The 27,421-nt window shown below is 39.8% G+C and overlaps 1 protein-coding gene across 23 annotated transcripts in view; it reads left to right on the top strand.

Moving 5' to 3' along the window:
• Positions 1-27,421, top strand: part of LOC139597438 (dystonin-like) — a 291,384-nt gene that overhangs the window by 82,299 nt on the left and 181,664 nt on the right. For 12 of the 23 annotated variants that reach the window (XM_071442959.1, XM_071442840.1, XM_071442878.1 and 9 more), the window contains 2 exons: positions 6,847-6,908; positions 25,482-25,571. In XM_071442959.1, coding sequence (XP_071299060.1) covers positions 6,847-6,908; positions 25,482-25,571 — 152 coding nt within the window. Of the gene's footprint in view, positions 1-6,846; positions 6,909-25,481; positions 25,572-26,102; positions 26,202-27,421 lie in introns of all 23 variants that reach the window. The other 11 variants (XM_071442832.1, XM_071442802.1, XM_071442793.1 and 8 more) reach the window with 1 other exon arrangement.

The raw sequence follows: 27,421 nt of genomic DNA, 5'->3' as shown, positions 1-27,421 counted from the left end.
ATGCAGTGGCAGCATCTTTCATGTCTCTTTGTGTATGTGTGGACCACATAGTGGTAGTTGAAATATCCCATCTCTAGGCCCGATGAGTTGGAGTTCAAGCTTGTCATGAATGTGGAAGTGATGGAATAAGCAGCAAGTGGGAAAGAGGAATGAAATAATTTCACCTGAATGAATAAGAATTTAAAAGTGGCGTTTCGGTTTTCATTATTTTTAAATGACCCTCAGTTAAATGATACATTTCAAGAGTTTGTGCTTTACTTATAAATGCCTAACATTCCTTTTTGCTTGTGTTTCTTAAATAGTAGGCTATATAGCCTATGTGTAGGGGTCCTTTGTGCGCTGCTTGTGTGCCCTGCTGCCTCTAGGGGTTTTGTTTTTTGTTTTGCAGTTCTTTCAACAGGGTGAAACCCCATCATTATGACTTATCTGAAATCTCTTATCCAGATTTCACTATCTGGACTTGTTAAAAATATGTATAATTATATATACATATATTTAGTTTGAATTCTTCCTTCTCACATGTGGACCATACCTCTTTCTTGATCCATGCCTATACTATCTTTCTTCTATATTTAAACTGTATACCTTACTAGTCTATCTCTAGTTATGCAGTTGTTTTGTATCTGGATGAAAGGCCTCCATTCAATTCTAAAACCAAAAAAAATAATGTGATGTTGACTCCAAGACAAGTTCCTACAAACTGCTGACATTATTCCCGAAACTGTCCTGATACATGAATACCAACAGGGAAATAAATGAAATATTGCAAGTTCTGATTTCATAAATCCAAGAGGAAGCTGATCAAATTTAAAAAAAAATAAATTAGAGGGGTAAAATATAAAATGTTGCTCTTAAGCATGACAGATGTCTCCTACTCAACATCTGATTTAAAAATAGCGCCATTATACATTAAAATTCATGAAGTGTTCTTTTGAAATATAAAACATAAAGCACTATCTGTAGCAAAATATTCTGTTAGAAGAAACAAATGCCTAAGAAGAAGCTGGATTCTCATGTGAGGTTACTATGAGAAAACTGTCATATTCACCCAGGACTTTTGAAGGTGAAGGTAATAAGAACTTGGCGATCCTTTAGCCAACAAGCTAAATTTTCATGATAAATACTAAGTGTACAATTCTAGTTCTCTGTTACTTTGGTTAAGTATTGGAGAGGTTCAGGATTGGTTCTGCAACTATCATCCTTGTAGACTTGTTTATCTTGACTACTGTAGTGGGGTTGATTATACAAAAACCTCTAGCCTCTAAATCTATTTTTTCAGTATTTCTTAGAATTTCTACAACATTTACCATAGCTTGATATTTTTACTGTAGAAGGATATATGAATTTTTTATTATGGAAGGGGCATTGGTAAAGTATGTAAGATTTTCCATGCTATGTGTCTTAATGGAAGTTTGACACAACAGCAGACAGTTCATAGCATTGGTCAGTACTCAAACACTTTCATAATGGAGTTTCATTTTATTTGCTCCTAAATTGATCTAGGTAAGGCTATAACTAAGAGTACTCACTAATTAATTATATGAAAGATTATTACCTGTTATTAACGTTATTCAACCCTCCCATTTGGAAAAACCTGTAGTTTTAACTTTTCAAATTAGCCTTGTTTGAACTGAGATTTTACCTTTCTGGAGACTGTTTCAGATGGTGATGGGTTTGTTGAACCTGTCCTCCAGTTCCTAATTAATGAGCAAGAATGAATAATTGGTATAGTCATGGAAGGCCTGTGAGAAGTTAGGATCAAGTTTGGATGAGCAGGAGCCTCCAAGATAAGGCATTTTCTGAATTGGATTTTTTCCCTATTTCTTACGTATTTTGTGATTCTGGGTAATGCCCTAAAACAAATGCTTTCCCAAGACACCATACATTATTATGCTCTATTTTCTGAATGTGATGTTGGAGATACCAGGCTCTACCTTACAGAAGGAATGTTAGCAGTACCAGAAAAAAACCTGTCATGAAATGAATTTTGTGTTCAGAGCTTAAAAATGATGAATGAATTGGTGCTCCATTTTCAACAACATGAAATACATCATTGAATAACTGGTTCTTAAATGAGTAGCATTTCTTCTATGATATAGACATCAGTATTCTAAAAAAGTACTAAACAGTACAATACATATTATAAATAGCAACAATATGTATAGAAAAAATAGTACATTTGTATATGAGTATAAATATAAGTGAGATACAGGAGTATGACATGAGTTTTCTTATATAAATACAGGAAAACCACCTATCAGGGCTTTTGCAAATTACCCAGGCAAATGTAGAAAAACCTGTTGATTATCTCGCTATTCGTGTATGCAAAACAGTATCAGCAGAGAAGCAAATGTAACTTAGCAATGCCAAAAGCTGCCTTAGAAAATAAGATTTCTTTTTCTAAGTCTGTCACTATGTGTAGGAACTTCAAACTTTGCTACTGTCACCATTAGAATGAAGAAAGCAGAAATTGGCAGCTCGTCTGGAGAATAAGGATTTTGTATTCCTGCACTCATTTTGCATTTCCTTATGTCACTGTGGAGACAGGCACATTGTTCTGCTCATTCAAGCTGGTGGCATCTGGTGTGCTTGCTCAGAGAAGGTTTCAAGTTTGTCTTGAGGTGGAGAGGAGCACTCAGTGGCTTCTGCATGTGAGCCCCAACAGCCCCATGCAGTGCTACAGGCTGGGGGCGGAGTGGCTGGAGAGCTGCCTGGTGGAAAGGACCTGGGAGTGCTGATCCACAGTGGCTGAACATGAGTCAGTGTGTGCCCAGGTGGCCAGGAAGGCTCATACACCCTGGCCTGTATCAGCAAGAGTGTGGCCAGCAGGAGCAGGGCAGGGATTGTCCCCCTGTACTCAGCACTGCTGGGGCCACACCTCCAGTGCTGGGTCCAGTTCTGGGCCCCTCACTGTGAGAAAGACATTGAGGGGCTGGAGTGAGTCCAGGGAAGGGCAGTGGAGCTGGTGGAGGGTCTGGAGCACAAGGGCTGTGAGGAGCAGCTGAGGGAGCTGGGGGTGTTTAGTCTGAAGAAAGGCTCAGAGGGGATCTTACTGCTCTCCACAACTGCCTGAAAAGAAGCTGTAACCAGGTGGGGTTAGTCCCTTCTCGCAAGCAACAAGTGACAGGACAAGAGGAAATGGCCTCAAATTGTACCAGGGGAGGTTTAGGTTGGACATTAGGAAGAATTTATTCACAGAAAGGTTGTCAAACCAGGCTGTCCAGGAAAGTAACTGGAGTCCCTGGAGGCATTTAAAAGACTTTTAGATGTGGCAGTCAGGGACATGGTTTAGCAGTGGACTTGGCAGTTGTTTGTTACCTGTTAAAGATCTTCTTCAACCTAAGCAGGTTTGTGATTCTCCCCAGGACAGCACTGAAAAGACATCAATGTCATATGTTGCCTTTGGTGTAATCCTGATAGTGAACTTGGCTTCCAGAGAAGCTGTTCTGATTTCCAGACACTCTGAGCTATGTAATTTTTGGTGGTTTGTGGAAGGGAGCATTGGTGTTAGAAGGATCCTGAATTTGTGCTTGGAATTGAGGAAATCAAAAGTGCACAGAAGGAGACCTTAGTTGCAGCAACTGATTTTTAAGCTGAAATACTCCAATTTGAAACCTCTTGATGCCTCTGTTTATAGTATAGGTTAATAAAGTGGCTGTGAGGTTATTCAAACTGTTGACATTTTACCGAGCTACTTTCCAGGCACATAAAACATGAAAAACTCTGAGTTTGTCTGATACATCAGAATAATGTCTGCAGATAAAAGTGGATGAGCTTAAGTTGATTAATTAACCACAGAGGGTTTATTGTGATAATCTATAGATCAGATTATCTAACAATATGTGCTTTCTTTCTGCAACTCCTGCTTCACCTGTGTTCTTAAATTACCTTAATGAGTATCTGGCTGCTGGGTTCAGGGTGACTCTTTCCTTGCTGTTCACTGCTGGTAGAGGAAAAAAACAGACTTCCTTGTTTGGAAAGTTCAACATTTGTACTCAAATGTCTATTAGTACACCTTAATGTTCAAAGAAACCCAAAACCCTCAAACACAGATCCTTAATTTATATCTTGTTGTTTAGAGTTAAAGCCAGAGGGCTCACAGTTTTGACTGCTCGGACAGCATATGGGCTGTTTGCTCCTGTTTTTTTAAAAAAGGGGTGTTGCTGCTCTGTGTCAGGCAGGAGAAGCCCTGGTCACTCCTTGGCTCTCCTTTCCCTGAAGAGAAAGGGAGCTCTGAAGTCTTCAAGGGCAGAATGAGAGAGTGTGGTGAAGACACAAAGGCGCAGAAAGCAGAGCTGGTGGGGATCATGTGCTGCATGGGTCAGTAAGGCAGCCGGAGCTGGCCTGGCAGGGCTGCCTGCGGGACAGGGCAGAGCTCTCTGCGGGGAAGCTTCTCTCTAGGGGCTTTCTGTGGGTTTTCCTCCTCAGCTGGTGTTTATGTGGTCATTTACCTGTTTTCTGCTTCATCTGGGGAGTTTCATTTGGTGTGCTCTGCTCTGAGCTCGAGCACACTGAACACTGCTACTGTGTTTTTTCTCTTGGCGTGCATTTGCTTTTCTGGGAGCATTTGGGTTTTAGATTTAAAATCACGGGTGTGGTATTTTGGTGGCTTTTCCCCCCTTTAATACTGATGTCTGTCACAAGGTGACAGGTGTCAGCTTTCCTCTTCCTTATGCATTTGGGTCTGTCAGTTACAGAATTTTTCTGAGTGTTTGTGTAATATATATGTATATATAAAGGATCGAGGCTAGTGACCATCAATTCTTTTGTGTATGTTAGCATTTTAATTGAAAACAGAGTTGAAATGAATAGTGACTTTGTATTCTAACATGATACAAGAAAGTGGATTTTTCAACCTTTTGTTTTTCTAACTGTCATCAAAGTAACATTTCCCAAAATGTAAACTTCTGTGTGCTTGGTAAAAACTACGTGGGATTACCTTAGTAAAAAAGACACTTTGTACACATTGTGAAATTCTGCAATTGAGAAACTTTGTGTTCTTTTTAAAAGAGCTACTCATAATGAAACAGTTAAAAGTGAAAGTGTTTCTGGAATTATTTTATTTCTGATATTTTCTGTTCTCTACTTTTTGCTTAATCAAAGCTCCCACCTTGTTATGGTAAATAACTTATGTCAGAAATGGTGTCTTGCTAGATGAAGGTTTTGGAGAAATGTATGTATAGCAAAAGATTTTCTTAATCTGCCAGATTTTTTTTTCCCGGAGTACAGCTTTGTGCTCTAGTTTCTCTATCTCCTCTTTATTTGGGTCTTCAAGTAGAATAAAAGACTGTAGAGCTGTGAAGTCTATCTACAGGGGGAAAAAAGCATATGCCAGAAGCTTAGAATATCTTGAGTGGTGTGGAAAAGCATTTAGAAAACAGCAACTCTTCTGCACAGAGCCAAACGTACAAGTACAGTTCACATACTGCCTGAAGATTTCATTGCCACAGTGAGCTGTGGCTATAAAAGTTATAGGTGTGTTAAAAAGGATTGGAAAAAACCCAGAAAAAAAGGTATCTATGACTATTAAATGCAAAGATATGCATGAACATGTAGAAAGTCTGTGAGTCACATAAGAGGACTATGCAAAGGCTTCACAGGCTTTTACTTGTTTTTGCTTCTGTTCCTCAATAGTCATTTCTCACTGCTGTTAGGAACCCCATAAGGTGCTCAGTTTGGCCCAGGATGAACTCTTGTATAATGTCTTGCTGTTTTGAAAGACTTCAGTATCACACTAGAGATTTGAAAGACCTTCTGTGAATTTATTTTAATTTAATAATTGTTATGTTTGACCAACCTGAAAACTGTGTTTTTTTAATGTGAAATACAGGACCTGGTTCAATCCTTTAGTGATGGCAATAGGTACATAGGCATTTTGTTTTGCTACCTGAGCTCATTGCTCATTCTCAGCCACACTGCAAATAGCCTGAGTCAATGAAACAGTTGCAGTTGTGTTGTACATTGCTGAAGGGCTCTGGCTATTTTAGACTTGCACAGGTGGTCTGAGTCCTAGCACACTGTGACTCCTGCTCTGGGGAGCTCTGGGATGGTGACCAGGCTCTGTAGCAGTTTTGCTGACTGTGGCCCTGCTCAGGTAGCTGGAGACAACTCTTGTGCTGGGGTGGTGGTTAGGTTTTCTCCAGTGTGGCTTGGCAGAACACATGCTTGTGCTCCCTACCCATAAGTGGGATGCTTTCTTACTCTGAGTCCATTGCATTTATTATTTCTGCTCAGCATTTCGTGGGCAATCGTTGATGCTGACTGTCATGCCAGGGAGCAAACTGCTGGCAGTGGCTGGGCCCCATACCTGGGTTAGTGGGCATCCCTGCTTATTTTGCAGAGGGTTGAGAGTCCTTTCCCTGGCTGAAGCTGTAACTAGCCCTTGTGTGTTTGAACAAGGGTGCTGTGCCAGTTGAAAAGCATAATGGTTGAAAAAGTTAGCTTTCATATCACAAGTTTTCTATTGCCTAATACACTAGTAACAATTTGATCATATAGATCATGAGTAGCATTTATAGTTCTTAAGAGTTTGCCATGACCTTTTCAGTGCATTTTGAGTTCCAGTTGACTTTTTCAAGGCAGTTAGATTTTTGTCAGTAGGCTACTGTAATACCTGAGGGGCTGTTGCCCTGGAGGAACTCACCTGGAGTGTCAAGAAAATCATGCTGTGATGTACTGAAAATAACATTTCTGTGCTATTATTTTGATTAGATATTTTGGAGCTTTTGCAGGCTATTCTGTTTTTAAAATTTATTAGAAAATTAATTTTCTAAAGGTCTTAATAAAAAAATCTTCAGCATGATTTGTAGAGCTGTTAAAACTTTTGTTTTTCCTTTTTACCTCTAGATGAGCGTGACAAAGTACAAAAGAAGACATTCACAAAATGGATAAATCAGCATCTCATGAAGGTCAGTTGTTATTTCTGTTATGTCTGGATGACTGATTGCTACAGCAGTGATTGTGTCTTTTACTATATGTTTGATTTCAGGATGAAGCTGTGTCACATGTAAGGAAGATCTTAAATTGTGAGGGTTATGCATGTGCTTTGTCTTTGAGGAGTCATGGGGGAGCTGAAATGCTGCCCAAGGTGATCTGATGGAGTACTTGAATTTGAAATTAAAATGAGTCAAAGTTGATTTCTTTCTATAAGGCTTGGCTGATTTTTGGAATTTGTGTGTCATGGCTGTAGTACCACAGCTAAGGCAAATGAAGGGAAAAAAAATTTGAAATACCATGCTGAGGAGAGAGGGAATGACCTTGAGAGATCTCTAGACCATCCTGTGGTATCATTATGCTGCTCATGGATTAGAAATAGAGGCTTTCCAGGGGCAAAAGTCACTTTTCAATATCTTTCTTTTCAATAGCAGTGAACTTTGCTTCAGGGGCAGAGCATATTATTTTAACACCGTTTACAGATTTTAGTTGACAGAGAACTAAAAGCTGTGAGTTCACCTTTACTGCATGGCCCTTCAGTTCTAAATTTGCTAAATTTGCTGTCTCTGGAGAAACAGATTGTATAATTACTTGACATAACTTCCTTTGATATTTCCCCTCACTCTGAGGTTGAATTAATGTAAAATTCACATTAGATAAAAATGTATCTGAGTTGATAAAAATAAAAACTGTCAGAGTTGAGATTTAATTAATGAGTGCAATGTTAAAATTCTGTTGGAAAGACCTCCTTGTATTCATGTTTAGAGAAAAATAGAGTTTTTTAGGGAACAACTTCATTATTTCTCTCTTTCTTGTGGCTACTCTTGCAGGTATTTGAGCAATATTGGACGCTGAAACAAAAGAGAGTTTCTACAGGGTTGTGGATGTTTAAAACTACCTTTTTTTCCCCCACATCTTTTAAAATTTTGAAATTTATGTAGCTCTTGGAAATGGTGTGATGTGGGAAACTAACCAGGCTTGGAACTGAAGTTGGACTCAAATTTGTCTTTTGCAAGAGACCTCTCTTGCAGAGGGATCTTTTAGTCCTTCTTATCATGACTGAGCCATCAGCCATCATCTTTCTATCAGCCTCTGTGCAGCATAAAACCTTTCTGTGGGCAGGGTGAGTCTGGAGTCACAGAACTGCTCATCCCAATAGGTTTCCCTTTGTGAATTTTGTTAGACCCAAGGGAAACACAGTGTATCTAGAAACAGCTGCTCCAGGGACCCCTTCTATGCAGAAGCCTCCTCCTTTTATTCCTAAAACATCCAAGTGGCCCCATGTCCCTGCAGAAAATTTTACTTGCTAATGAGAAAAGACAAAAGGCAGTTCTGCAGCCTTCCTTTAATGAGTTTTGCCTCATGTTGATAATATAAGAAATGTATCCATTGTAGAATACTTCAGAGAAATTAAAGGAAAAAAAAAGCATCCAGGAAGGTTGCCAGGACTCTGGAAGTAAAATGCAATATCCAAATTAACCATCAGGCATTTCTTCATCTAATTGAGAGTAATTGTTGTCATGTTTATAGGGTCTACTCATGTTTTTGTGTATTAAAGAAGCATTTTAAAAATGCAGCTTTAGTTTTCTGTGGGATGCAGAAAAGCCTATGTCAAGCTTTTTGGAGAGCAATCCTTTAATATGGGTTAAAAATAGTGCCTTATTTTACAGAAGAGCAGTGTACTGAAAATTATATTTCTATACAATTTCATTTTACACATTTCTAAAATATGCACAGTCATCATTTCCATGCTGTCAACCTCTTGGGAGTAGCTTAAAAGAGATTTAGATTCTAAACCCATAAAGAAATGAGGGTAAAGAGTTCACTCTAAATCCTTTTGCATTGCTTGCCAAGGTCAGTGGCCTTAGGCCTTCATTTCCAAATAGTTCTGGGTTGGGTGATTGCAGAGGAATAGATACAGAGAGAAGAGACAGATGGGGTGTATTGACTGTGTGTATTGCTGGCCTTGATCTTCATCTCAAATTGCTCACTTCAGAATTCAATTTAAGAGTTTCTAGTTCATACAAATATATTTTGACTATAGCTCTTCCATTAACTTGGAATTTATGTAGCAACTCAACTTTTTCTTCTGGAAACAGTTTGAAAGCAAGTGTTGATACAGTTGTCAGATTTCTGTTCTTAGACGTTGTTTCTAGAACCATGACTTGTATGGAAATTAAAATCAATGTTTCAAGTGTTCTCTGTCTTAAGACATAGGGACATAGAAAGCTAACATGATAACGTGGAGGGAATGTAGAAAAATAGCCCAGTAAATGAGTGCATTTCTAGCAGAGACAATGGCCCTCTCCTAGTCAATGCACTAAGTTCAACTTGAGCCCTCATTTCCAGCTACCTCATATTTAATACAAATCATATTCAACTCATATTTGCACATTCACTGTGAATACCTTGTTTCAGACAAACCATGTGGGAATTGTCTCATTTCAGGCATTGCAATAGATTTATTTGAGCTGGTTACCCAGACTTGTTCAGTAGATAACTGAGGGAACAGGCCCTTTTCAGTGTTCCTCCACTAAGACATCTACCTAAGAGGAAGATGAATTTTATCCTAGAAATGCTTTTGCTCCACTGACTGTAAAAGGAAGTCATGTCTGTCATGTGTAGGGTCCAACAAGAAGCAGAAAAGATGATAGTGAAAATTATGAGAGTTCTTGGGAAAGACCAGACCACACATGTGGACATGTCCCCACTATGGGCATGGGGATGGATCACATTTTAATTTCATCTTTTTTCCCCTCCTATTTGTGCTCTTTGCTTTCTTTTTCCTGTTTCTTTTCTCTGTGCCCTAATTATTCTTTTGCTTTTATTTTTTCTCTTTCTTTTCTCATCTTTTTTCACATTTCCCTTTCTTATTTAGTGCTTTCCTTCCTCATTCTAATTATACTCCTATTTTCCTGCAGTCCTTGAGAAAGTCCCAAATTTGCATGCTTTTATACCAATATATCTAAGAGGTTTTATTCTAGGTCAGCAGCAATTTTATGAGTTCCCATCTTTTGCTGGGGAATGGCATAGGAGCCTACTGTCACTCTTCTAATTAAGTTCTATATTTATGGGATTTACTGAGTAACCACAAAGAACCAGATGACTATAAATATTTACTCTTCTGCTGTCTGTTGCCTATCTCTGGTTGCATTAGATTCAAAGTGTGTAAGTGCATAATATTTAAAATTCAGTGTTAGTCCCTTGTCAGTTTATTTGAGCAGTAAAGCATGTTATGTGCTTTGCTAAAATAGGAACATAGTCATTGCAGAAATATTTCCTGCTCGTGTTCTTGAGATACCTAGTTTTTGACAGGTATACAGTGTGTTATTTGCAAAATTCAGCTGTTCAAGTTATCTTTGAATTCCACAGTTTAAGGTCAAGTGGACTGTCACTAACTTTTTTTAATGTTGAAATTTTTCTTTTAAATTGATAACAGATTTTCTGAGGACTGGTTGGAGCTTTAGACTTGCTAAGGCTACTGTTTGCTGTCTGATGGTGTGGCTCCAGTTTAAATGTAATCTTTTGTGTCTTGTTGACATACAGACTGGAGAGGTGAGAGATTGGACTTTAGACTTGCCTGCTGCTGTGGTATGAGCTTCCAGGGAGAGTTCACATGCCAGTGCAGTGTGGTGGTGGGGCAGAGGTCTCCTCTCTTCTTGGAAGCAGCCTCTGCTTCCAGCAAGTGTTTCACGCTGCTGCTGTAAAAATAGGGTGTTAAATCTTGCTTGAGCAGTAAGTAACCCTTGATGTGACACGAGCAGGTAAATTTGTGGCTGCATCTTTTATTCTAGTGTAGTGTTCTCATAGTGCTAAAGTGCCCAAGGAGAAATCCAGCCTCCATGAAAGCCCAGAAATTCTTCCTGACATCCTTTGAATTCAAAACCCCAAAACTTAAGGAAATAGTGAGGTATGTATGAAACACCAGTGGAGGATGAGATGAAAGTCAGAAAATAAAAGAAGCTGTTGATGAAAACAGAATAAAAGCAGATAAATTCCTCTTTGTTGTTGATTTTCTTTTTCAAATCAATTAAAAAATATTTTTGTAGTGCCAGTCCTAGTCCTGAGAGATTAAATGGGCTATTTTGAAATACTTTGTTTCTTTATTAGAACTTAGTTTTATTTTCTGTACATCCTAAAGGCAAGGCAAGCAGAGACTGGCTAGTGACAGAGTGAACACTTCCCTTCAAGGGAAAATGTTTCTTCCTTTTCATGGAAGAAAAAGTTGTAGAGAGCCTCTTAATTGGCCTTCTAGCAACACCCTGTGTGCCTGGGACAGCTGTCCCCTCCATGGCACTGACAGGGAGCCCAGCCCCCTGGTGCCACCTGCAGTGTGGGTTGGGTTTTGGGACCCTTGGCTGACCATACATTGGGAGAAACAAGCTGCTGATGGGAGCAATGGGCAGCATACCTTCACATTCATTAGTTGCTCCAAAAGTCACTTTAAAGGTGTTATTAGCCAGAAGGCTTTTGTAAGTAGCTGGACAAAATGCTTTTGAAAACTGTTGTTTTAAAGCCCAGTGTTTAAAGCATGTACTGTATTGCAGTGGTAGTGCATTAGTGAGAGAGAGAACAGCTTTTTGTTGTGCAAAGACCGAATGAATAATTCAGAATAGAAACCTGAAGTTATTGATTCCTGGGTGTCCTTCAGGCAGCACAGGGTTTGCAAATGGCCTCTTAGGTCGATTGCTTTGTGAAATGTTCAGGTATGACCTTAATGGCAGCAGGATTGACTATTCCTGATAGAGCTCAGTCATTCCTTGCTGAAAGCTGGCACTTTACTGACACTAGTGGTTATCATTTTAGATAGCACTGCTCTCAGTACCTTCTTTTCCAGCCTGCAGTTAAAATGTTATTTAAAATTCCCCACCTCTGCTTTTAGAAATGAGTACTTTGTAGGTTTACATTGATATTAAAGGATGAGGCACTGGTGTTAGACTAATGGTAGTTGCTTTTAAACAAATTCTTAATTTAGCACCTTTTGATTTTGAAACACACTCAGAAAAAGCACCCCCCCCCCCCCCCCCCCCCCCCCCCCACCCCGCCTTGTTAAATAAATTAAGACTGATTCCTTGCTGTGCTGGTGCATCTAAATGAGCACTCTCATTTGTATACTCTCTTCCCAGTTTATTCTGACAGCTGCTGCAAACTGTGTTGGGCACAACTTCCATAAAATTCCACTTCAAGGTGGTCCCCAGCTTGCTTTAGCCATTGAGTGCAGCTAAAGGATCAGTATTTCCTCCTCTATTTTGGAATTCAATTGTTTAGCTATGCCTACTGTCTTATGGGTGGACAGAAGAATATTTCAGTTTTTCAGTTTTTCTCCTAAAATTTTTTCCTGTTGTGTTTTCAGGACTAATTCTAAAAGGTCTTGAAGTGTTTTTTCTTTCAGACATAGCCCTTCTGAAAAAATAAATAAAAACAACTCTTGAAGAACATAATCAGTTAATGGAGTTTTTGGTATTTTCCCTGGAAATATGCACAATTGCAGTTTATTCATTGTGTATGCATTTTTTTCAAAAATTCTTCATTTGGAGGTAAACCACACTGCTTAGTATGATCTGTAGCCATTTGCAAAGCAGCTCAGCAAGGAAACTGGGGATTTTTTTGGTGTTTAATTAAAGTTTAGATGAGGAGTAAAGTAACCAGGAAACAGTGAGGAAAAGTAGTGACAAATGCCACAAGTTAAAGCTGCAAAAGAGGAGGAAAATGTACAAATTTTTAAAGGATAATGATGAATTGCATCACAAAAATCTCTCTGCCAGTAAGCAAATAAATAAATAAGCAACTTCAAGTCAATAAAAACGGTGCCACAGATTTTAAGTTTATTTGATCCTCTTTAATGCATTCAGGCTTCATGACTAATTGGGAACAGGAAAGAGAATAACTGAAACCAATAAATTAAATATGCATGAAATATAGGCTAGCTTGAGCATATCGATATTTTTATGGCATGCAACCCTATTGAACCAGTTGAGCACATGCTTTTATGTGTGTTGGGTTTTTTTAAGAAAATGGTTTATATAGGTGCTCTTATATGAAAGAATGAGTATAAGGAGAACTAAGTCTGCCATGCAATGACTGCACAATGAATCAATATGCTCCCTATTATAGACTTAATATATTAATGTATTAATTCATTCTCTTTTTTGTTCAGTCCATTGTTTGCAATTAGTTCTCAGCATAGATTTTATTTAATATTATTTATTCCTTGGAGATTGCAAGAGATAAAATTCTAGCATTTGCAATTAAGTGTTGACTTTTAAATTAATTGTTAAATTATGCATGGGCTTATTTTTATCTATATACTTTTGATGTATCTGTATTGAATAATAATTTATATATCAGTTTAGAAGTACTAGGGTTTGATCTAGCTCCCTTTGGGCTAATGTAACTGTGCCATTGGCTCCAGTGGGAGTAGTTTTTGCCCCAGTATGTGGACTCCAGACAGTGAGCAACTTCAAACATTAATCACAGACATTACCTAAGTATTTTGTTCTAAAGCAATATTTCATATACTCTGGAAAGGAAGGCTTGCCCTGAGGTAGTGTAGATGTGTGACAGTGTGAAGACCTAAGAAGGCATGATAGAAGAAAAAACATGTTATTCCTGTAAGGAAAGGTGTTCTCTGTTAAAGGCATTTATGGTGCTTTGAACAGGGACACTTCAGCGTAATCACATAGCATCACAATGATCCTCTACTTAGAGTACCTTGATTTTAATTGGAATAATATTTTATCAGCCAACCTTAGTATTATTTACCTACTTCAGGCATGTTTGGAGTTCAGGCATGTTTGGAGTGTATTTCCTTTGGTGAGGATTAGTTTTAGAGCTGAGTTTAATGTTATTAGCATTACATTTGTGTACTTTAAACAATTCCTCCCTGGTAAGTAACATTTGACAGCACGTAGTATGGGCCAGGAATGGTGAGGCCAAGTCAGAAACACAAAGGGTGATGAGAAGTGGGTGTACTGAAACACTGTGGCACACTTCTGGCCAAAGAAAAAGGGCAGTAGGGCTGCTGTTGATTGGAGGCATTGAGCTGTATCAAGAAAATTGATGATGGGTTTTTGGTCACTAACTTAGCATTGGAAAGACAGAACTGTGTAGCAATGGGGAAAATAATTTATCCTCATAATTGACAGAAGGGACAATGTGGAATTCTGCATTTGAAAACCTGTAAAGGAGCCCTCAGTAGCCTATGTAAGAAAGGTATTTCTGTGGCACAGCTCAGCTCATCCCCAAGCAGGTGTGCAAACCACACTTGCTGCTCTGTTCCCTGCCTGCTGCAGGAGCTGCAGTGGCTGCCTCTGGTGTGAACAAGTTTTGTGAGTGAAATGCTAGCCAGAGAGCCAGATTCAGAAAGTTGCTATCAATGCTTCTTTGTTAGGTCAGGACTGGCTGGGAGGGGCTGCTTCAAAATGTAAAAAAGGATGGTAATTTGGAAGCAAGTGGTTGTAAATCCCAGGCTCACTTTTCAAAGAAAAAAGAAAAGCGAGAAGTAAAAGCAAGATAATGAACTGGAGAAAGCAACAGGTAGGGTCTCATGGGGGAGTAATACAGGAGAGGCAGAAATGCAGGAGATCTGGCAGTTGTTGAAGGTGTTTGTGTAAGAGGCACAAAGGCAGGCTACAGCCAGGCAGAACAGATAGGAGACATTATATAGGAAATACTGCTGCTTTCAAGGTGTGTAAAATACAAAGGAGCTGTACAATAAGTGGAAATAAGTGTAGCAGGACTAAAGGTTTGTATAAAGGAATTAATAAAGCAATGTGGGGTAAAATCAGAGAAGTACAAGGTCCGGAATGAATTAATGTGACATGGAAGATCGCAGGAGAAAGACCCTGTAATTATGTCAGAATATGAAGAAAAAAGAAGTATTGTTTAGAAGTACATTACCAAGGAATAGAAGAAGATAAATAGTTTTGACCAATGTAGAAATATCTGAATTACATTGGTCTCTTTGTTCTATAAAGTGCTGAAATATGTTTTAATAAGATGAGGGTGAAATTCAGATAAGGAAACAGTGGATTGAAGAATATTTGGTACATGACATTTTCTTGTCACACAGCTTTATTTATTCAACAGTTAGTAACTCACTGATTTGTAATATTTTATCATTCTATTTAAGAACTCAGTGGAGGGGGAAGACTTCTAGAAGTCTGCAATTACAATAAGCATAATAGATCTCTCTCCCAATGAGAAGAAAAGAATGAGGAGTTACAGACCTTGCAGAGTGATTTCTCTCCCAGGAGAGACTGTGGAACATCTGATCTTTGAAAGTAGGTGGACAAAGGGGAAGTGGTGCAAATGGTATGTCTACCATTTTTTACATGCTACCAGACATAGTCTCCTTAGCAGATCACTGCCCCAAAATTGGGATGAAAGGATAGCTGACAGAGCTTGCTGGGCTATTGCCATTAATAATGGCTGCAACTGCAGCTAGAGCTCGTGCTGGGAAGAGCCAGTGCCCTTGGCTGTTGCCGCTGCCATGGGTGCTGTCAGGTGCTGCAGCAGCAGCATCTGGCTCTGGCAGGCAATGCCCATGAGCAAGGACCTTCCCCTGAGAGGAGCATCCCAGTGCCTGCTGCCCTCACTGTACATCATCTTCAAGTGAGGTTTCAAGCTCTGTGACTTCACCTTTGCAGGGAAAGGTGCACCTGTTTCTCTCTGGCTGTGCAACTCTCTGGCTCCAGCCTTTTGTCATGTCAGCAACAGCTGTCGTTTTTGCCCTGCCGCAAACCTCACAGGATTCATTCCTTGCCCTGGGCTGTGTTGGCTTGTGCCCAGGGAGCTCCAGCAACTACCCATGAGTTCTTCACCTTGCCTGTGGGCAGCATGGTGCTTAGGAGACAAGGAGGCAGCTTGGAATTCTGCTTTCTCATAGACACAATTGTGGGAACTTGGCTGTGAAACTCTGCCTGGCTGCCTAACTTCTCATCTCTGTGTGGACAAGAGGCTTGTAGCCATGTCTAACGAAGTAGTAAGAAGATCATTTTTCTTGGAAGATCAAGAGTAGGTTGTGATAATTTGAGTTTGTTTAGTCTGAAGCTAAGAAGACTGAAGGGGGACGTGATAATGTGTCCTCAGTAGGTAAAAAGTGTTTATGCAGAGGCTGGTGAACACATGATTTCTGAGGTCAAACTTTAGGGGAAGGGACAACAAAAACACCAGTTTATTTTCCAGAAGATTTAGTTCAAAGATTAGTGAGGAAAAATGTCCCTCTCTGTAAAGCCAAGTAAGTGTAGTCAAACACTGAAGCACTTGTACTGTGTTTTACATTTCCTTCATTTGGATTTTCAAGAATAAATTAGAGGAGCATCTGTAGTGGTTTTTAGCCAAACTGCACAGGACTGAGTGATCTGTCCAGTCCTTTTTAACCTTAGACTTTTACTATTTTCTGACAGCCTTGTAAGGCACAGTCCTTCTCTGGTGAAGTATAATTCAGCTTTTGAGCCTTGAAGCTGATCACTGCAAAATTCCTCAGCAAAGCTTAAATTTTTATTACTTTAGTGATTTCAATCTGCATTAATCCTACAGTTCCAGTGAAAATGCCTTCTTTGAGATGGTTGCCATGTAAAGTGAAGCTTAGTGATGTTTACTTTATATTCTTGTTAATTGTTTATCACATTTATACCTTTGTAAATAAAATATTTTTAAAAGGGGAGAACAGATGTTACAAGAGAGCAAATCCACTTGGTTGTGAGTCACACTTTCTTTGTTTTAGTTGTTTCTGAAATTTATAAATATCTTTAGTCTTACATACAAAACCATCAAAACAAAGTGTACTGATCTGAAGAAAAATCTAAAAGAATTACGGTGGTGCGAAAGGGGAAAGAGAGATGGGAATGCTGCGCCTTGAAATCACAACTTGTGCAAGCAGTGTTGTTGGCTGGGAGTATGAGTGGAGTGGCATGGAAACCTCACATGCCATGCCACATGTGGCATCAGCCCCTCATGTTCTCTTTGAGCTATCCACAAAATGAAGGTTAATTCAGTGCAGTAGATTCTAAAACTTGCTGGACATTTCTGTGACTTTATATTTTAGAACTTTAAATTGTAGCAGTGATGGAGTAGACATCCATTTTATGTTAGTAAATGTGCATTTCTGCTTGTGAATCTGCAGGGGCTCCACTGAGGTGGATTTGCTGATGCCAATATGCAAATTTACAAGCAGACAACCAAGACTGTGCCAAGGATTAATAGCAGTGAGGGTAGTGCTGTGATAGTGATAATAAGTAAGTGGAGTGGGGCCTGGGGGGATATCCTGAGTGGTTGGATCAATGCTGGTTGGAGAGAACCTTTGAGCCCCTTTGTCAAAATGTTTTGAGATGTGTGCAGTTCTGCTCTCCAGTACAAGAAAGACATGGAGCTCCTGGAGTGGGTCCAACAGAGGGCAAAAAAGATTATTTAGGGACTGGAGCATTTCTCTTATGAGGAAAGGCTGAGGGAGCTGGGCTGATTGAGCCTTGAGAAGAGATGACTGAGAGGGAACTCATCAATGTGTATGAGTATCTAAAGGATGGGTGTGAGGGAGATGGACCAGGCTCTTCTCAGTGTTGCCAAGCAATAGGACAAGAGGCGATGGGCAGAAACTGAAGCACAGGAACTTCTTCCTGAATATAGGAAGAACTTCTTCACTCTGCAGATGACCAAGCAATGGAACAGATTGTGGAGTCTCCCGTACTGGAGATAGTCAAGAGCCATCTGGACACCATCCTGTGCAGTGGGTGACCCCAATATGAAGGCTGGACCAAATGACCCACTGTGGTCCCTTCCAATCTGGCTCATTCCGTTTTGGTGTTAATGGACCCAATTTTCTTTTCCTGTAGGAAGTGGGAAGGACTTGTGACATTTAGGATACTTGCTTAAAGTTCTTCCGTACAATGATGCTGTTTCAAATATCACACGTCTACTGAAATCCATGAAAGGACTCCTTGATGTGTGTGTTTATGTCCTGCTGTTGGATATATATGTAAGATTATACCTCTGATTGCACACTTGCTGATTTGGGGATTAGGGAAATACTGGAATGCATTTCATGAAACAAAAACGTGGGATGTTAAGAAAAATATAAGGATATTTAGCAATGGCCATATTAATTATTTTTTTTTAATCGAGCCAGAGTATATTTATACCTCAAAGCCATACAAATATTGTATGATTAATAGTTATCCAGAGACATGGGAAATAATTGAAGGCAGGGGCAAAACTGAGTATGTGAAAGCAATGGATGATTGAGTTGTCTGGGAGAAATGTGAAGGTTAATGTGCAAAAAAAAAAGTGACTGAGCTGAGCTTTTTAGATACAAGGACAAGCTGTTAGAGAGATGGAACACAGGAAGGATGTTATGGTTGTCATGATAACAGAATGTAAAGCATTGGCCAGAGGAGACAGTGAAGGATAAATCCAAGGATGCAATCAAGGATGAATCTTCAGTTAAAAAACATCTGCTATAAACAAAGATCAGGGGTGTTGAACTCACTCTGTAAAGGAGACTTGTTTAAATGTTCCTTAATAAAATCCTTAATTTAGGATTTAATAATTATTAATCCTAAATAATTATTAATCCTTAATAATCCCTTAATAAAGCATTGAGGAATTCCTTAATAAAGGAATTGAGTAACATTAGCTGTGTCTGCTACTTGTGAGAATTAATATCCAGAAACCTATTCAAACAGAAAAATTCCTCCTGAATACTACAGAAAGAACCGTTTATTCCCTGTGAACCACGAGAATTGTTTCCTGCAGAGTGGATTATTAGACTGTCAAAAGCAAGGAGTGAAAAAGAAAAGAGTGAAAATGAGTTTTGGAGCCACTAGGCCTAAAACTGGGTTTGCCAGACTGTGCTAGCAAAGGAGCAGAAGGCCAGAAGAGCCCTGGCCTGAGGGTGTGTGCCCGCTCGCTGCCAGCCCTGGCTGCGGGCCGGTGATGGGGAGCTAGGCGGGGTGTCCTGGGTGATGGGGAGCCAGGCAGGGTGTCCTGAGAGGGGTGTCCTGGGTGGTGGGGAGCCAGGCGGGGTGTCCTGGGTGATGGGGAGCCAGGCGGGGTGCCCTGGGTGGTGGGGAGCCAGGCGGGGTGTCCTGAGCGGGGTGTCCAGCCCGGAGCTGCGGGAACAGCACCACCTGCAGCCCCGCGGCTCCTGCACACAGCCTCAGTGCTCCTCACCAGGATCAAATCCTCTTCAATAAACCTGTGTGCTTGTTTGCTTTCAACAGAATGAGTGTAGTATGAGATTCAGTGCAAAATGAGCATCGTGACCAGGCTGTGTGTTTGGAGTTGAGGTTTTGCCCAGCAGTAAGGTTTGGGTTTAGGGCAGGAGATGAGAAACCAGAGCTGTGGGTGTGAGTGTCAGTGTGCACGGGGCTTTGGCTCCCTGCTCTCCTGGCGTGGCCCCAGGCTGGCCGTGGAGCCCAGCTCAGCACCTCGCTGTCCCGCGCAGCGTGCTGGGGGCACATTGCCTGGCGGGGAGGGGGCTGCAGTGTCTTGAGCCATACTCATCCTTACGTGGGGGATTGTGAGACATCTGTACAGTAAAGTAAGTACTCTTGAAGATTTTTGAAGGAGCAACTTCCTTGGCAGATCAGTCACGTGGGAATGTTTTGACAAATCTCATATTTTCACAATTGCATGCTTCATGGCTCTTGTTACAGCCTCTTCAGAATTTTAGAGTGTTTCTCATAGCATGTGTCAGGCTAGTAAATCTTTATTTTTGTACACAAATACATCTTTTTGTATTAGAGGGGTTTTTTTATTCTTTACTTATGGCATAGATTTGTTATCTATGCAATTAGAATTGCCACTGTGATTTCTTAAGTTTTAAAGATGTAAGGACTAAAACATGCATGTTCTCAAAACTTACAGAAAACTGTTTCCCCCATAAGTATAATTTTTATTAAAAATTTTCCTTTAAAAACAAGCTTAAGTATGTTTTTAGGAAGCTGAAACATTAGGGAAACTCATCAGGGTGTCAGGATCTCAACAGTGGCCACAGAAGTTTTTCAGCTCTTTGAATGCTGATGGCATTTGCTGTGGAACACTGTAGTCATAGGGACTCTTAACTGTTTATCTATTATCTTGATGAAAATTGTTTTACTGTTACTGAAGTGAGTGGGTGTTCTAAGAGATCTTTCTCCCACAGTCATTGACTCAGATTCTTAAAGAATGAATTTGAAGTTTATTGTGAAACTCACAGCTGGCCTTGTGCCAGCTGTCATTTGGACTTATCTGTGACCTCAGTGGTAATTAAGGCCTGACCCTTTTTTTCTCCTAAACACACCCCTTACAGTTCTAACTTTTGAGCCTTTTCCCATTTTCCTTTGAAAAATCAGTAATGCTTTACATCTGGGCTGGGCATTTAATTAACTCTGCTTCCAGAAGCAAGGAGAGCAGTACTTGAAAAAGACTTTCCCAGGCAATGTGGTCTGAACAGCCTCAGTTGGATCTGTAATACTATAATTCTTGATAACTCCTGGGTGATGACACTGATTTTATGAAGACTTGACAACTGAACTTCAGTTATTCAAAATAAGTATGGTTCAGATTTTATTCTAATTTTGCCTGTTCTGGAAACCAAAAGAAAAGGTCTAATTTGGCATGTTCTCACAATGATCAGTTCAGATTAATTATAATATGGAAAGGGAGCCTTCTGATGTTTTTAAGGCAGATATTTGATTATGGTAGTCTGCTTTCCTGACCCTGTAAAAAAAATGGGCAATTTTGCAAATAAGTGAGCACAAAACTCTGCCTTGTTTCCAAGTCATGCAGCTTGCCAGGGCCACAGTGATTACCTCACCTGCCTCAGGGATTTCCTGGTGGCCTCCAGTACATGGGCGTTGCTTTGAGTTGTTCCTGCTTGAGCTGATTATATTCTCTCTCCTGTCTCTTTTGCCTCCACTCTAGGTTCTGCAGCATATTAATGTTTGTTTCTGCTTCTTCACACACTATTTCAGTTGAGAATGTGCTCTGTCCATTTTAGGTGTTGGTCTGGAACACACTACATCCTAACAGGAAAGTCTGAAGGATCTGTGTGTATGCTGGGTGTGCACCCACTGTGTACACAGAACTGGGCACAACCCTATTTTCCTGCCATATTTACTTCTAATCAATAAAAAGGGTGTGACTCTTGTTTTAGTAGAATCATCATAGAACCCTAGAACAGTTTGGGTTGGAAGGGACCTTTAAAATGACAGAATCACAGAATAAGCTGCATTTGAAAGGACTGACAAGGGTCATCCAGTCCAGCTCCCAGTTCTGTGGAACACCATTCCCAAGAATCTTGCCATATGCCTGAGAATATTGTGCAAACACTTCTGGAACTCTGTCAGGCTTGATGCTGTGACCACTTCCCTGAGGAGCCACCATCCTACTACTAGAATCCTACTACCAGAATCCAGAGTGGAGGCACCTGTGGGTGAAGAACCTTTTCCTAATACCCAGCCTAAACCTCCCCTGACACAACTTCAGGCCATCTAGTCTAATCCTCCCTGCAATGAGCAGGGTCATCTTCAACTAGACCAGGTTGCTTGGAGCCCCATCCAACCTTATCTTGAATGTTTCCAGAGACGAGGCATCCACCTCTCTGGGAAATCTGTTGCAATGTTTCACCACCCTCACTGTAAAAAATTTCTCCCTTATATCTGGTTTAAATCTACTCTCTTTTAATTTAAAACTCTTACACCTTGTCCTGTTGCAACAGGCTCTACTAAGAGGTAGGTATCTCCTGTCCATCCTTGTCAAGACAGAGCTGGTTTTGCTTGCAGCAGTGGAAGTGACAGTCCTTCCCCTTCTACCATATAACTGTAAGCAGCCATTAGTGTGTAAAACTATAGATTATGTTCTAGAATCAAGACAAATAATATCAATAAAATTTGTAAGAAACAGGTTTTCTGTGGAGGATGGCTTGACTGATGGCAAAACCAGAGATCACTATGTGCAACTTCAGTTCACTAAACATTGGCATCTAGGACTGCTTGAGATGTATAAGGCCATTCAGTACAGACATCTAGTCCTGGCCAGCAGGACTTAGGCAAACATTAGCCTAAGAATGGAGGCTAATGTTTGCCTAAGTCTGGAGAAGAAGGGAGACCATAAACCAGCCCTTTAGGTAGTGGCCAGGCAGCTGAATCATGCTCTTCTTTCCCTGTCAGGCAGACTGCAGGCAGTGGTGACAGGTGCTGTGATGCCAGCTCACAGAGGAGGAGGGCAAGCCTGGCAGGCCAGGAAATTTTATAGAAGACACAGAACAGTGTGGGGGTCTGAGTGGAAGCTTTTGGAGATGACAGCTGTCTTCTTGGTCATCGTCTCTGAAGTGTCTGACATGATGTGGTCTGGGGTCAGGATTCAAGCTTTGTCACTGCTACAGTATTAAAAGCTGGTTTTTACTGGTGATAGTGCAGAGATTCCCTAAGGCACTAGATTGCAAAGCATAAGCTTGCTGGAAAAGGATGATATGAAAATATCTTATGCTTATGTCAAGGAGAATGGAGCTTTCCTTACTACAAACATCATAGTATACATGCCAGAAGATGAATCACTTCTGAAACAGTGCTTTACATTCACTCTGTCTCCTTTTCACTGGTGAAGCCATTTTGCCTTTCTTGGTTAAGTTTTGTCAGATGCACCTCAGCCACTCTGTGTTTCCCACGTCTTCCTTAAAGAATCTCTTCTCATGCCCAAATTATCAAATCTGCCACACTCACATAGGTATATTGCAAAAAGTTGCCTGAGGCAACATGTAACCTACTTCACGTGTGGACCTTGTAAAATGTCAGGCTGACAATTCTGTGATTTTATTCAAAACCACAAGAACTGTTGTGAAATTCTCTGGACTCAGTAGATCCCACACATCTGTCCAGGGACTCCCATTTGAATCCAGTATTTGTGATACTATGTGTTATGAAGGAGGCTGAAAAAGATTTTGTTATATGTGTTGGGAGACAAGAGTTGCCCAAGTGATAGTTAGAGAGAGGTGGTTTTTCAAGCTTTTCCTGAAGTGTCAATGGAGGATCTCTTGAGGAGTGCAAGATGCTCCTTTTGGAAGAAGTGATCTGATGCTTTGAGTGAACATACTCGCTCACATCAGTTGCCCAATTATGGCATTTTAGATGCACATCTGCTGCTCAGAGTATTGGAAGAAATTCCTTATTATGTTGCCTTGTACCAGGATGACTGGCACAGTATGTACTAAATAATTAATCCTCACAGTAATTGCCAGCCAGTGGCAGAACTAATGCAGATACATAAGGTGTACTGCTGGTTTTCCTGTTTTGACAGCCCTGTGCCAGTTTTTTCATATCCAGTGTGAGTTCATCTCTGAAGTGTCTGTGATTTCTAGAAAGATAAACTGGGGAAGATGGTTGGCTTTGTAATGCTTAGGAAACCTCAGAGCATAAGAAACAAACAGAAGGTTAACAAATGTGTGCTGTGAGAGACAGAATAGCAGGATAACAAAATTATCTTGCTTCTAATGGATAAAAAAGCAGACAGAACAGAAATAGTGGTATTTTCTCACCCCACAATTCAGATACCTGCACACTGGGCAAATCCCCTGAGTTTTATGTTGAAAAAAGTGTGGGCATTGACTTGGTGCTGCACAAACAGTTCTTTAACTGTGCTGTGCAGTGTCTTTGAGATGTACACCACATTCCCCTGTCCTTAACCTTATGTCCTCTCCTGTGCCTCTGGCCACCAGCCTGTGCTGTGGGTCTGTTCTGGCTGGGGATTCTGCTTTCCAAAGAGAAGTGGAAAGTGGCACGTCCTGGGTGGTGGGACAGGCAGCCCTCTCACAGGGTTTTGTCATAAAGAAAAGTTGCCTGCTTTTAACAGAAAGAGTTTAGCAGTCAGTTTGGTATAGTCCTTTGAATATAAAAATAACATGTGGGTTAAAAATTAGAGATTCTTATGCTTCTCATCTTTTAAGCATTTATCATAATCAAATCTTGTATCAGGGATATCAATTATTTAAATGGTTTCCCTTTTTTTTGCTTTCACCAGAGATGTAGTAGGAGAACACCTGTTCTTTGTTCAGCTTGGCAGTACTTTAGTATTATCAGAGAAAATTTTTCTTTTTTTTTACATTAATTGCTTGCAGAATTAAAAAAGTAAATAAATTTAAAATTATACTATTTTGTGTATGTGTGTGAGGGTGTAAAGCTTATGTATATGTATTAGAGTGTTGGATTGTAATTTGGCTGTGCATGTAGAGTCTTTGTAAGCGTTTTGGAAAAGATGTGTTGTAATTCCTCATGGAACAGTCTTCTAGATGACTTGTTCTGGCTTGTCTTCAGCACAAGCATAAATATGTTCTGATGCTACTCTCAGTTAAGATGATGGTGTTTGTGAAAACAGATTGCAGGATAATTTCATGTTTAAAATTGGAGCAAGGAAACTTGAACTAAAAAGCTAATCTTAGGTATGGAGATAGTTTTTTATGCAACAGGATGAATCTCAAGATTCCCCCAAAAGTGTAGCAAACCAAGTTATTGTATTAAGTTGAAGATCTGGGTTGATTCTTGCTGCCCTCATCACACACATATGTTGGCACTCAGAGTGTGTCCCATAGATCTCATGTTGGAAGTACAGCTCATCTCTAGCAGAGATTAGGAAGAAGAAAATTTCTGATGTTGTATTTTATCCAAAGCTTAGGAAGTTTCTGATCTGGTGGTTCAACAGGAACACCAGGGAGCTGACTTTAAACTGTAGCTGGAAAGCCCTCAACCTCTGCCCCAGCAAGTCAAGAATCTCTGATTCTGAAAAATTAAGTCCTTTGTGTCACATTCAAAGAGCAGCTGGCTGGAATTGCTTAAGCCATTTCAGATAGAGTTGTAATTAAGCTAATGGTAAGAATCCAGAAGTTAGCCTGTGGACAGATATCTCCCAGATTTGTTGTGCCTGTCAGTAAAGGTGGATCTTCCATCTGTGTCTCTTGTCACTGCAGCCCCTCACTAGATCAACCCAATGTCATGGTTCTTTGGTACGGTGTGTAAGGTGGGTGTGTGAGTTGTTGGGAAAGCTGACTAAGTACTGGGAAACCTGAGGTGACAATACATGCTGTTAACTGGTGGATGGCATGCTTTGATTAGGAAGTGTGTTACTTCCAGCCTGACTGCAGTGAACATGCATGCTGCTGATAATATATATCTGTTGGGTATTTTTTTTACAATCCATTGAATCTAGCTACTGTTATCATAGTGGTCATTATTTAGGTCCAAATAGGAGAGTATCTGATATTGTTTAAATTGTGAGATACTGATTTTTTTCATTGCTGCATGCATTCATTATCTGTAACTTAATTCTGTTTTTCTTTTCATTAAAGTGATTTAAAGTGTGATGAAACTGTGCAAGTGCAGACACAGATGTGAACTTTGTCTATTACAATTAACTTGCATTTGTTAATTTGTCATGAAAGTGAAGAAATTTAAAAAAAGCAATGCTGAGGTATAGCATCTGAGGTTTATCTGTATTTTAAAAGATATGTATTAATATGAGTGTGAATTCTCAGGTATAAACAGAGATCATGTATTTATTTTTTGCATTTATCCATGCAGGTTCGAAAGCATGTGAATGACCTATATGAAGACCTAAGAGATGGACATAACTTAATCTCACTTCTAGAAGTCCTTTCTGGAGACACCTTGGTAAGCTTTTAGATCATAATGCAATGGTTTCAGATTGTTAATTATGAATTTTCTCTGTTAACTCCTTGTGTATTGACTGCTGTAGATTTCTTTGATATTTTCTGTAATCTGTGACCTAATACCAAAGGCACAAGTTGTATTTCTGTTGGTAAATATGCTGGTGTGAATTCTGTGGGGGAGTGCAATCTGGTCTCTTTGTTTCTTGTGGCTAGTGAGACTTCCTTTCTTAATAGGGTAATGCACTATTTCTTCTGCTCTTTCCTTTCCTTTATTTTCTGATTTTTGTTTTAACAAATATTGGATGCTTAATATCTTTTTGCATTTAAGGGAGTAACTTACAAATAACAAGGATCAAATGTCCCTGAAATTGTCTAACACACTCCTCAGGTGTCATTTCCTTTCTTTGTGAGCATTACTTCCCTTGCTTGGTATTTGTTCTCTTCATTATGTTCTTCTTTTCATGCTCTTCTTTTCATTTGTGGTCTGTCTTGTGTTTTTGCTGTCCTGTCTCCTGTCTGTTGTATTCATTAGCCAAGAGAGCGAGATTTTTTGAAGACCTTACGGTTGGTGAGTTCAACAGAAGCATGCGCAAATGAACAGCATGAGGATGTGGAGGATGAGGATAAGGGGGTAGGTGCCGACCCCCATAACTGTACTAATGCAGTGTTTGAAGTGTGGTGTCTGCTAATGTAAATTCTTAGTTTGGTGTGCTGCAGTAGTGGGCTGTAGAAAGGACAAAAGGACTTTTGTTGATAAACCAGGATACGTGTGTTTATGGTGGAGGTATGGTAAAGACAAATTTTTATTCAGTCTTTCTGTGAACAGCTGAAATGCAAATGTTCAAGATTTCTATTTGTTTTCTGTCATTAAACTGTACAAAACCATGGTGCAAATGTATACTGGACAACACTATCAAGAAGCTATAATTTTTTAAAATAATAGATAGGGAAATACCATTATTCTATTCAACTAAGACCTTTTTTCTTAACTTGCAAACAGTGTTGTCCATATACAAGTAATTTTGACAAAGACTTGAAGGGTCTTCTAAGTGAAATCAATAGAAAAAATTGATTTCTCTTAATTAGAAGCACCAGTTTACTCTTTGCATGGTGTGTGTGCCATAATATTGGGTAATATCTCGAAATAAGGTAATTCAGTGTGCAGATCTGTTTGTTAAAATTGGCCATATGTAGTAGTGATTTTTATCAAAGCAGGTAGATTAGAAGTTAAGTGACAGGTTTATGTTGTGGCTACTAAAAATACAGATAGTTTGTAGGGTTTGTCTTTCTTGCAAGAAACGCTGAATTATCAATTCTCTATATTTTGCCCATCCAGAGGGGAAATATCTAGTCATAAAGTGTAAAATGTTGGGTGCTTGTTAGTCTGAGTGAGCTGTTTTATGCCTTTTTAGACCTTGCATTTTGGCATTTGCTAAAGCAACTTGCTGTCATAGGGCCTGAGTGCCTCCCTGGCTCCTGTGTGTTGTGCTGCAGTTGTGATTTCAGTGGAATTTCTGTGCTTTTTTTCTGGAGGGCAGCATAAATCAAAGTGCTGCATTGTTTTATAAAAGAAATATTTCCCCTCTGAGATGATAACTGTGTATTTTAGGATTTACTATACCCTCCTTGTTGTGGAAAACCAAGTTCCTGGTCTGCAGTCCTTCATTCCGTCCGTGGAAGCTAGTTGTTAGCAAGGGCTGTAATGCTTGATCCTGAAGTTACTGGTGTGAAAAACAAGGGGCTAAATAGAAGATTCTGTAATAGAAATTAAAATTCTTTTTGTTTCAGTTAATGCTTCTTATTCAACTTCATTTTCTTATGTTTCTTTTTGGCAAGCATCTGATACTCCAT

This window comes from Agelaius tricolor, unplaced genomic scaffold (genome assembly GCF_023055355.1).
Source record: "Agelaius tricolor isolate 1412-34295 unplaced genomic scaffold, bAgeTri1.0.p SCAF_1, whole genome shotgun sequence".
NCBI classification, from domain to species: domain Eukaryota; kingdom Metazoa; phylum Chordata; class Aves; order Passeriformes; family Icteridae; genus Agelaius; species Agelaius tricolor.
This window is presented reverse-complemented; position numbering and strand designations above follow the sequence as displayed.